General features: G+C 45.3%; 1 protein-coding gene across 1 annotated transcript in view; it reads right to left on the bottom strand.

Annotated features, from left to right (window-relative positions):
• The window catches only part of Hs6st3 (heparan sulfate 6-O-sulfotransferase 3), a 710,291-nt gene extending 700,465 nt beyond the window's left edge, over positions 1-9,826 (bottom strand). The window contains 1 exon segment of the mRNA NM_001271404.1: positions 8,976-9,826. Coding sequence (NP_001258333.1) covers positions 8,976-9,682 — 707 coding nt within the window. The 5' untranslated portion in view covers positions 9,683-9,826.
• Between the last annotated feature and the right edge of the window lie 2,691 nt (positions 9,827-12,517).

Raw genomic sequence — 12,517 nt, 5'->3', positions numbered from 1 at the left:
ACCAGCCTATTCTACAGAGCAAATCCAGGTAAGCCCAAGTTACACAGAGAAACCATATCTCAATAAATACTAATACTAATACTAATACTAATAATACAATTATTTTTATTGTTTTAAATTATGAAAATGAAGGTGGCTATAAGTTCTATGGTTGGGATAGTATTACAAATCCTCTATGAGAGAGGCCAAAATAAAGCAGACCTAGATAGAAAAGGGGCTGTTAAATTAGATCAATCTATACTTTTGATGACTTCAGACTGCCAGACAAAAGACAGGCTATGCTGGGAGAGAGGCTCTAGGTTTGTGTTAATAGGAGAGAAAAAGGGGCATTGGACACCTTCCAAACTAATAAGAATCAGATTTGATAGAGGGAGATTGCCTGGAGATCTTGACTGCAGACAGGAAGAAATAAATCAAGAAGACCAATCAGGACAGGTAGTATGATTTGCTGATCCCTCTACCTGGGAACAGCCCTAACCTGTCTGAGACATAAAAATGTCTCTAACCAGAATGTCAACTATACACAGCCAATGGATCCCATTGCCTACCAAGTCCTCAAGAATCATTATTCCATCCTCTCATGAATGGAGATTGATATTGCAGTTTGATTATATGACCAAACTAATGTCTAAATAAAAACAATTGACATTCCCTTGCTCAAAGAGCAAGAAATCATTCTCAACCAATCTGCACACCCTGAAGATTCCATACAAATGCCTTTTTAGCACTATGCATTCTCTTAAGGTTTATATATTGAAGAACAGGAGACCAGGAAGATACCCATGACAGGATTCACCCTCAAGGATACTGAATTTCTGAGACCTGCTGCAAATTGATGCTAGTTCCAGAGACTAGCTTCTAGAACAGCTTCAGACAGGACTGCGAATCCCAGACACCTTGGTTTATCCAACCTTTCATACTGTTTCAATTGGGACTCCTATTAAGCCCTGAAATTTCTCAATACATAGAAACTGAACAATAAGTGCTACAGCTAGCTTTCTTAAGACTGTTTTTCTAATTTTCTTGGTCCCCAAACAGGAATTCTCCACCCCAATTCAACAGGAAAACAATTATAAGAAGACCGTCTCCCAGACCCTTAAGTGGGGTGGATAGTTTGGGTCATTTTATGAATTATGGATATGCTGTCATTTTAGGGGATGACCTACGAATAATTATGGTTTTGGACAGGTAGCAAACTAAACAGGAGTTAGATTCAGGGATTTCTTTCCTCTCCCCTTTCCTTTTCTCTGTCTTTTTGTCTTTCTTCCTTAGGTAGGGGGAAGGGGTTGAGAAGAAAAAGGGGGATATAAAAATATAAGAGACTAGGCAAATAGAGGTAGATTCTTGAATTTGCTCCTAAACAAGCAAACAAACAAACAAAAAAACAGTTTATACCCATTATCTCGCATTGGTAGATCTTTATATTTTGATGCAGAATTGAGGTTATATTTTTGTAACATTGGTACAGAATTTTGTATATTGATAAGTTTTTCATTGGTATAAATATTTATATTTGATATAAAATTTAAGGTTAATTTTGTTACAACATACTGTATATTATGTTTCAACTCCTGAATAAGTAATGTGCCTGTTCAACTCATTTAAAAACTATAAGTTATAAACTATTATGAATAGATAAAAATACAAATTAATAAGTTATAGTAGATACTATTTTAGTTAATTACAATAAAATGGTTTCACGGTTATTCAGATAGTCAATAACTAAGAATAAACAATGTTTGACAATTCATATAGGCTATAAATAAATGGCCATCAAAGCCTCAGAGATCCACAGAAAATGGCACTTAAAAATTATTCCATTATTGAAAGATCTTTTGACTATGAGCCAGGTCTGCTCCTGACAATATCCCTATTCCACTTGAAAGATGATGAAGTTCAGTAAGTTCCATATGGGGTTGCTTCCATTATGGCAAGCTAGCCACTAGGCAAAGAAAAACTTAGGCTTCAACTACAGACACACCCATTCAGAAAGGAGAAGCAGATGCATAGAAGTCGATTGCCAAGCTCTGCCAATACGGGGTAAGCAAGTCCTTCATAATTCCTGCTTCGCATAAGGATATAAGAAGATGTTCTAGGTCTAAGAAGATGTTTTCAGATGGCAATTCAAATTGAGATAGAAATTGAGTTAGGTTACAAGACTTTAAATAGGATAGATAATAGAAACTTTTCCTCAATTGCCCAATACTATGGACTGGACATTGTAAATGTGTATTGTACCTTATAGTTTTCACAATCATTATAATTGTATTCAATTTATATTTGAAAGAAACAGAACCTTTTTTTTTTTTTGGTTCTTTTTTTCGGAGCTGGGGACTGAACCCAGGGCCTTGTGCTTCCTAGGTAAGCGCTCTACCACTGAGCTAAATCCCCAGCCCCGAAACAGAACCTTTTACTGGACTAAAAAGGGGAATTGTAGAAAGAGTATCTTGTGTGTTGTATGGATGCATTTACCTCTCCATTAAAAAGCCTATGGCCTATGGCTTAGGCAGGAATAGAGGTGGGACATCCGGGAAGCAGAAAGGAGTCTGGGATACAGCCAGGCAGGATATTTGATGGGAAGATGTGAAGGTATGAATGTGGGATACATGAGCACAGGTAACTGGCCATGTAATGTAGGTTAAAGTAAATAGGATATTTTAAGTTATATCTAGTCAGAGAAGATCCTAGCTATATGGCCAAGGCATGTGTGAATACGTTTTGTGTCTGAGTCTTATTTCTGGGAGCATGGGACTGAAAGAAAAAACAGAGGCTAACTTCTACACTTTCCCATTTTTCTTTGGATTATCAGGAGCATACAGCATCTTGCTAATTGTGGATCTCAACTGCTAACAAGTAGAATTTACACCCAAAATAACAGTCATGAAACTAAGTGTCTGATAATTTTCTAAAGGACCACAGTCTTGTCAATTGAACCATAATTTTTAAAGGCAATCTAAAGGCAGGCATTTACTGAGCCTCTTCCACGGTTTAATCTCTTTGCTGAGCACTTCAGGTGTGTTTTAAAAAGTAGCAGTATATGCCACGGGAAGAATAAAAACAACACACTCTAAGCTAACAACATTTGAGTGCATTTCCCAACATATTGTTAAATGCCAAGCTATAATTGATATAAAGTACCATGAGACAATTAAAAACACCAGAAAATTTATATATATATATATGTATATATATATGAGTTTCTTGTCTAATTACTTAAATAATAACCCTTCCCGATAATGTATTTTGTAACTCTTAAAGTCACATTAGGTTTTGACAGTCTCAAACTATTTAATTCATTATCAAGCATACATAGCTTTCAAATGCCATAGGTTCTGGTTGTCCTTAGTCAAAGTGAGATGATAGTAATTAGCTTTGTGGAATCATAGAAGAGTCTAAGATTAAGTAAAACCACATCGTTGGCTAAATTTACCTATCTTCTAATTATCTCTCAAACATGCCTGTTTCTCTGAAGTTTAGCCTATCAAAAACCCCACAGTAACCAGCAAGAGAGGGCAAGGAATACATCATCCATTACAATTAACTACTTGCAATTTATATCCTCACCACTCAGAAGACCAAACATGTATAACCTCTTCCAGACTTGTAGCAAATATTATAAGCAGGGAAAAACTCTAAGCAGGGAATTTTAAGGGAACTTAAAATTCATGAACAAGTTAAGTGGATGCAGTATGCAGACAGGACAAAACCTTATCTGTTTAGTTTTACACTGCACACAAACCTTGTGGTAACAGAATTAACCTTCTTGGCAGTTCAACCTTTTTAATTAGAAGAGACAGCAAACTGATTATGCTTTCTAAAGCAGTGCAGGCTGTAATATTCTAGAGTCTTTGAATCAGAGCACTGCAGAAGAGGTATATTTTAGCATGCTGTCTAAAGGCAAAATGGGATGAGGTTTCAAAGCAGCTCTGTCTGTCTATTCTTCTGTTTGTTTTAGGATGAGCTGTGCTATGTTTTCCCATCTTCCCATTGTGTATTTATTAAGAAAACAATCCCATTAATGGACCTCACTGCTTTGGCCTCTGGATGTGTAGAAAGGTCTCTTCTTTCCAACTGTACTTTACCAAAGTTCCCTTGTAGAAATATTTACAGATGCTGGAGCGCTGTCTGGTTCATTTGTAAGCTCACTCGTTCCTTTCAGCTAATAATAGAGAGAGGGGGAGAAGACACCTTAAATTCAGGTTGGATTTGAACTAAGGATTCTTAAAGTAAAAGGCTGTCTTTCCCCAGAAAGGGATTTTATTGCCACGGCTGCCGAGGACGACACCACTTCGCAGAGTCCATGATCGTTGAAGACAGCTACACGTCTTAAAGGTTCTTTCTCAAGTGGAAATCCCACCAGGACTCATCATGGTTCTACATCCAGGGTTAATACAAAACACGTCTCTCTCACTTCCTTCTTTGGAGTACTGAAGGCAGTTTTAATGGTTCTCCTCATGTTCACGGTAAATATTACCAATGCCTTCAGCTGCCAGGAACATGGCTTTCAGGTGCTGTCAGTCAAGATGAATTGTCATTTGCTTGAAAGCTTTACTTCAACTGAATGCAAAGAAGATGCCTGAAGGCTCCTTTCTTTCTCTTTTACTATAGCCTGTACTTGAACACCATTGACAAGCCTGTGGTCTCCCTACAGAACCCTATTCTCCAATCTCACACACTCACCCAGGCACATGCACATACTCGTGCATGAGCACACACACACACACACACACACACACACACACACACGTCATGGAAGTGGTTCTGTGGTACAAAATGGGGTCACAGAACTTTATTGTCTTTACCACAGTGATTGTCTGAAAAATAGTCACAAGGTCAAAGTGAAATTAAGGTGAGGTAATTTCTCCAAGATTACAAATTGGAGCCCCGCAATGGCCTGCTTCACTCTCTCCCTCAGGAACATTTAGACATGAAAGCCATTTTCCTGTCTCATGTATTGGGGGTGCTTTCCTAGAATAGGCACAGGATGTGGGGAGAAAGATCCCATGTTCCCAGTCATTGCTAAGACATCTCTACATTTCCCTGTTCTGCTGTATACTTTCCTAAGTCAGCAACTCTCCTCCAGTTGAAGTAGGTTTATATCACTTACAGCTCAAAATATTATCTAGTACCAAATTACGGGACATCAGCCATCTTGGTAGGATCAACAGAGCATGAGTAATAAAAGACAAAGATTCCCCTCCTTATTCTACAGAAGAATACGGAAGAGTATCCTCTAGCATCGTATAAGAAAGAGGATGATACCACTTACCAAGGTTAAAGCTGTCTTTCCTAATAGGCAGGCTCACACAAGATTGACACGCTTCAGAACTCCATTCCCAGACTATGGGAGTTCCTGACACATAAGTAGGTTTAAGACGGTCCTCTCCATGACATATGGACAGAGAAGTTACACTAGTCAAAGCACTGGATACAATGACAACAAAGCACTGGATTCAATGACAAAATGAAGACTGGAATCCCCGAAGGACACTTCAGGAACCCCATCTCACCTTCTCAGTGGGAGAATACTCATCAAAACTGGGACGCGGGGGGGGGGAGTGGTCGTAATCTTTGTGTTGGTTTTTATCTTTTTTTTGTCATAAAATGCTGTGATTCGATTCATACTCAACAAATGGTAAAGAGAATCCTCCTAAAAGACTGAGTTGTTCAGATAAAGGGGAGGGAACATGGTGAAAAGGAGCACAGACTGGGGAGAGAGCTTCCTGAGACTTGAGTTCAGAACCCCAGTGCCTGTATGAAGCCAGGTACCATAGCTATAACTCCAGCATTTCTATGGAACACTCAGAGAGAAGAATCTTAAAAAGCTCACAGGTCAGTTAGCCTGGCATAAGCCTCTGCTAACAAGAGACTTGAGTCAAGTGAGGTAGAGAGGCCAAGAGCCAACACAGTAGTTGGCCCTCTGACCTTCACAAGCACCCTGTGGCAAGCACATGCCCAACCCCCTAACACTGAATGCATGAGTTTTTGTGTTTTTCGTAAGAAGAAGAATGCACAAAACAGTGAGAAAGGATAACATACTGGGGAAAGAACGAAGGGAAAACATCACACACAAAAGAAGAAATCCTCGGTAAGATGATTTTAAAGACAGAGAAGCCATCTTCCCATTAGTTTCCTATCTGGTTCCAATCATTGCCTATGTCATATTCACCTTGAACCACCCCAGGGTCTTACCCCTTCCTGAGCCTATGAAATCCATATGATGCCTCCTTTGGTTGTCCCATGTCCCGTCAGAGTTTGCTATCCCTCTTCTGTCTCTAGTCCAAGTGTTGTTCCCTCTGCTCTCACTACCCAATGAGACTAATTACTATATACGCAGATATTAAGTATTAAGTACCATATACCAGCATACTGTGCTATATACACATACTATGATAGCACATATATATGATAGCACACTATAGACTAGCTATTTATTTCTCATAGCAGTTCTCTGGGGCATCCCAAGTATTACTTACATTACAAGGTAGGGGAGAATTGCAACTCAGACTCAGGGAAAGAACAACTTACTCCTAGTGTGGAAGCCGTGCGAGATCTGCTTTCTTCCAACTCCAGAGTCTTACATTTACCCATTACGTGATCCACAAGGGCATTGATCCTTAAGAGAAACGGGGAGGAGCTGCCAAGAGAGGACCAGAAGCCGAATGCCCAGGGAAATAAAGCCAACAGGCGTCCCTTCGCAATTTTGCTTAGAGTCAGCCCTATTCGAAGTAGAACCTTGTTCCCATTATGTAGCAATAGATTATCTGCCATTTTGCATTGTGGAAATGTACCCTCCATTATCCAGGCTAATCTTGTTGACTGTAGAATGCTGTACACAGACATTACAGTGACAGACAACTAATTCAATCTTCTCTGCTAGCGAGATGCTCCTATTAATGCCTCCTCAATCCCTTCTCTATAGCTTCTGATGTAGGGCACCTCACATATATCACAGCTATTCCTTCCTACAGTATCTGGAAGGAAAGCAATTGAGACTCACTGGGGAAAGGTGCAGAGAGAGAAGGTTACACAACGCGACACAAAACACCACAAAAGCGGAAAGCAAAACAGGCCGGCGCGTGGTGATGACCCGATAACTTGTGGCGCAAAAAGCAAGGGGTGTTTGTGATCCGCTGGTGAATTAGGGACATTATTTGCTTTAGATAGAAACCACATGTTCAAATAGTCAACGTGGGATTTTCCTGTGTCAGGGAGTGCAGAGAGAGTGCACAGCTCCTTGAGGAGAAGACTCAAGGCCTGTGGCCTAGGCAGGGCCTCAACATCAGGACCATCATCTCCTCACCCAGCCAAAACCCAACTACTTCGTATGTCCCATCCTCCGTAATACCTGTAAATCTTCACATATCCACTACCACACTGCTCTATTTTGTTTCTTTAATACTGACACTTACTGAAGGTCATGGGGGTTTGGGTATGTTAATGAAAGACTCCAGTTTTCCAACAATGGACCAAATGAAACAGGCTCCCACACTCTTTAGGATCAACCAGGAACAGATAATATCTAAATCAAAGGCCACACCATGGAGCAGAGACAATCTCACAGAAGTAAAGGTGCTATGTAGATTAAATGTAATACTAGAAGTTTTAAGCTAAGACACAGCGGTGTGTTCTAAAACAGCAGTACTATTAAAATATTTACAGGTACGGACGCCTTCACACAAACTGAAGGAGGAAGACTACTAGTTTCTTATTCTAACCAATTTCTATCAAACAGAGAGAGGAGCAACAGGGAGATAAAGCATTGAAAAACCTGCCAGAGTCAAAGGGAAAAAAAAAATCCTACAGTGAAAGTCCGCTTGCTCTCGGAGAAATGAAGTAGAATTAGATGCCGAGATGGGGGCAAATTTCAGAATCTGGGCAGTTTCCAGTGAACGAAGCTTTTCCATAATGTCAAATGCAAAAAGCTATCTGATATCAACATATTGAGCTGATTGTTTTCAATCCCCATTCCCTCGCACCACATTGTTTGAAACCTTTGAGATAAAAAAAAAAAAAAAAAAAAAAAAACCTTCAATAAAGCTAGTGTTCTGATCTTTCACTGATCTTTCAATAGTTCATTCCCTTGAGCATGTCAGGTTAATCTCCAGATGGCAATGGGCAGAACGAGCAACCTACTATGATCGCAAGCTCATGCTTCTCTCAAAGGACTGTAATGTAAGCAGCTGAGACTTCAAACCCTCTCAATTCTCAGCAGCATTCCTGTTTTAACCGGCTCCAGTTCCTCTTGGCTATTAGATCTCGGCACAGACCCAGGCACACAGTAGGCGTTTCACAGAGAATGTTTAAATAAACTATTGGAATGGCTTAAAGGGGAAAGTGGCAGTCTTACTAAGGGCAGCGTGAGTTCGAATCCCGGCATTGCCCAGCAACAAAGACCATCACCAGAATCGGGTAGAACAGTGGAGCATGAATTTACACGTGTATATCTTCAAAGCTGCACCAAGAGGATTGTTCTCTAAACTGGCAAGCAGCCACCCAAGAGCCACTTAGAAGGGGATTATGCTCCAGCCTCGCCACTCCTGAAAAACTCTGTCTGCATTCCCAGTTCCCCCTATTTGCGGGTTTCCACCACATAATTTAAGTTCAAGACTCGACCTCTCTGGTCCAACCCAGACCCTCAACACCCTGGCTATTCCATAGCTGTTCTTAAGTGTCCGCTCCAAATACCTCAGCACACGACGCTAGGCACTGGGCAGAAGGTACATCAGGATGGCCGTGGACACGACTGAAGGTGGCTGGGGGTTGGCAAGAAACAGTGGAGCATGGGGAAGAGACCAGCTCAAGACCCCTGCAGTATCCAGCAGTTTCTTACCCTTCACCCGAATTCTCTGCCCACCCTTTGGAAATCAATGCCAACAGCAAAGGAAGCGCAACGCGGGACTGGTGGGGTCGGGACTTGGGGAAAGGAGTGGAGCTCGGGAAACAGACAGATGCCTGATGAGATGGGACAGTACCTGGTGTGGCTGTGATTGCGGGGACAATCCTTCTTCTCCATGATGGCCGGCACGCAGTTGGTGAGCTCGGTCCAGTCAGCATGCAGCCCGCAGCTCCAGCCGGTGGAGAAGCGGGAGAAGAGCCAGGTCTCCTTCTTGCCCGGCCGGTGGCAGGTGCACTTTTTCTGGCCAGCTTTGCAGCTGCATGGCTGCTCCAGGCGAATGTTCTTCACCAGGTGCCGGCCGAACGTGGTGCCCCCGGTCTTCTGGATGTGCAGGAACACGATCACGTCGCGCCCTTTGATGTTGAAGTCCACGAAGCGGGTCAGGTCCTTCAGGGTGAAGTTGAAGCGCGGCACGAACCGGGGCAGGGAGCCGTTTTCGGGCGCCTCGGGGTCCGGCTCCTCCTCCTCTTCTTCCTCCTCCTCCGGGTCTCCGGGATCCTCATCCTCATCCTCATCCTCCGGAGCCGCGACCCCACGAGACCCCTCGGGCGGTCCCCGGGGTGGCGGTGGCAGCTGGGGCCGCCGCTCCCACTCATCCGGGGGTGCCTGTGCTCGTCGGGCAGGACTCGGGACAGCGGGCGGGCGAGCCTCCCCGGAGCGGAGCTGCTCCCCGAAGTTGGTGCAGGAGCTGGAGCAGGAAGGGGACACGTACTGGTACATGATGACCACGAAGAGGAGAGTGAGCACCGGCGTCAGCAGCCACTTGTTGAACCTTTCATCCATGGTCCCGCTCTCAGGCCGGCAGGTGAGGTAGCTGCGGCGGCAGCGGCGCGATCGAGCGCCTGCTCGGAAGTTTCGGGGACTCCGGGGCGCGGCTCGGAGCCCGCCGCTCCTCCATGCCCCTACCGCCAAAGAGCGTGACTGTCTGGCTGCCCCGCCGCACTCCGGGGCTGGCGGAGCCGGGGCCTAGGAGCGGAGCCGGGAAGACGGGCGCCGGCGGCGGCGGCTGTGGCGTGGGGCTCCTCGGAATCCCTGGGGCGCCGGGCTCCAGCCGGCTCCTCTCGTGCCGGGGCGCGGCGCTCTCAGGCGACACGAAGCATCCCGCCGCCGGTCCGTAGACTCTCGGGGGTTGGTGTGCAGGGTTCGAGCCCCGGACCTGCCCGGGGCAGCTGCGGCGGCGAGCACAGGGACTTCATGAGGCTCGCCAGGGCGCGGGCCAAGGGCGAAGGCTCGGCCCGGCCCCGCAGCCCCGGCTCTCCTTGTGCGCCGCGCCCCGCACCTTCTCCCGCGGGTCCCCGGGCGCCCGCAGCCCGCCGCAAGTTTGCAAAGCCGCCCCTCGGCGGCGGTGAGCAAGACGCCTCTGCGGAGCCGCCTCCCGGGCGAATCGCACTACTGCTCCGGGTCCGCCCGCCCAGGCGCAGGCAACGCGCACACACTCGCTCACGCGGGCTGGCACCGCCACAACCCGCCAGCCGGTGTGACAAGAGCCCTGCTACCCGCAGCAAAAAAACCTGCCCTAGGTACGGAGCATGCGCCAAAGCCTTCCTCAGCCCCGGAGGAGTTTCCAGGGGAGGAGTCCGCGGCTCCGCGGGGCTCGCGGGAGGCAGCTAGGGGTGGGAATCCCTTCAGCCTGGAGCTTGGGGAGAACTGGCAGGAAGGCTACCGCGGAGCGAAAACAGGCCCGGTGGAGGGCGTTGCTAGCGATGATCTGATTCCTCTAAATCGCAACCTTGGCAGCGTTCTCAGAATGAGAGTGGACAGAAACCTGGTTGGTCTTGTATGCAGGAATAACACCCCTACCGCAGGAAGTCTCACACGGACTAAACGGGGTTGCTTGTCCCTCCTCGGCAGGTACATGGGTTGCAGACTTCATTTACTGTCTCCCCAACACACTCAGACTGATGCTCAAGTTTGTTCCAAGCTTCCTTCACTATGAACTTAGTAGGTCCAACGCTACAACTTTATTCAACCAGCAACCATTAAAAAGCCTGCTCTGTAGAGAGCTTTGTGTTTGGTGCATGGTCCATTTCCATGGCTCCAACCCGCAGTCCTGCAGGATATAAATCCTAAAATCCATTCCCTTAACACAAACTGAGTTCTTCAATGTTCAAGACCCACCTCTTCCCACCCCAGTGAAAAGTAACATCGGTTCTCCTCGCCTTTGTTTCAGAGTGAAGTACTCCTGCATCGTCCACAGAGGTTTTCCTTAAACTTCATCTTTCGAGTATGTAAACTTTGAATTTGACACACCCCCCCCACGCAGAATCCAAATTTCGCTTAAATACACTTCATGATTTTCAGATAATAAATTGATATACCATCCAATTCACACCAATCTGGAGTTCCTGACCCACAATGTGTAGACCTCCTAGGGCTGATATCTGAGGGAAGAGTGGCAGTGGGTTGACAGTTGAGGCAATGCAGTGTGAGTTACTGACCCAGACTAAAGGTGTCCCCACTAGTTACCAGACACAGACATACCCCATCTGTGGTAGCCCACACCCGGCACATCAGCTACTGTCTCCTTGGGGGCGCTGTGAGGCACTTGTTTCTTCCTGAGAGCTGTGCTGGCCTCTCTGTCAAATCCCCAGGTACAACCATCGCTTCAAATCCAGATCTCCTTCAGGAACGCCAAAACTTGCTCCTCGGAGGTTATTTTTATTATTCTAGACAGGTGGAGTTCTTCTCAACAAAATGTTCCTCCTCTGCTTCCAGCCGTTTTCCACTTCATGAGCTGCTGCGGTACTAAGTGTTGTTGATACTGTCCAAGTCCTCGTTCCTAAGAAAGATGTTAGATACAATGATTCCACTTCTCTAAAGCTCTCTGAGCTCCATTCTCTCTCACCCAAGCTTAAATGCCCCGTTAGTGACATCACATGACACTCCAAAACAAGAAATCGTGCTTTTTAAAAAGCCAAGCCCAGTAAAGCCCAGCAATTATTCCCTAGGTGCATCGAATCGACAGGGACTTTTTTAAAGGCTAGAGATTGATTCCGGCCTTAAAGTGCATACACAGGTCCTAGGTTTTGATTTCCAGAGCTAATTATTCTTAAAGCTGGGCATGACGACCAGTGCGCCTCATCTCAGCGTCTCTGCTAAGGAAGCAGAGTCAAGAGACACACAGATCACCAGGACTCTCATCACCAGCCAGCTTAGCCTGCTCTGCAAGTTCCAGGCCAGTGATGGACTCCGTCCCAGAGGGACAACATCCCAAGGTGTCCTCTGACCTCCACCTGCACGAGCACGCCAGAACGCATGGTGGAGTGGGAACATTTCACTTCAGCTAAAAATAAAAAATAAGTCATGATGCCTTTGTACATTTTATTTGAGAAATATCCCATTTTCTACTATATGTCTTGATATTGCATAGCTAAGAAGAGTCTTTATACCCAAATGAGTTGTCGGAGCATCGGTGGTAATCCGCAGGGTGGAAAGGCACTTTCTTCCCCCTCTTCTCATTTGCTCTTCAGAGGATTGATAGCACCTCATTTCTGAGATGAGGAAACTGAACCAAGGAAAGCCAGGTTAGAGCAAAGTCAAAAGTAGAAACTTCTAGCACCCTGAGATTCGTTCAAGCCACCACCACCGAGGAGATCCACAGAACAACAGAATCACACC

Source organism: Rattus norvegicus, chromosome 15 (assembly GCF_021556685.1).
Source record: "Rattus norvegicus strain SHRSP/BbbUtx chromosome 15, alternate assembly SHRSP_T2T, whole genome shotgun sequence".
NCBI classification, from domain to species: domain Eukaryota; kingdom Metazoa; phylum Chordata; class Mammalia; order Rodentia; family Muridae; genus Rattus; species Rattus norvegicus.
This window is presented reverse-complemented; position numbering and strand designations above follow the sequence as displayed.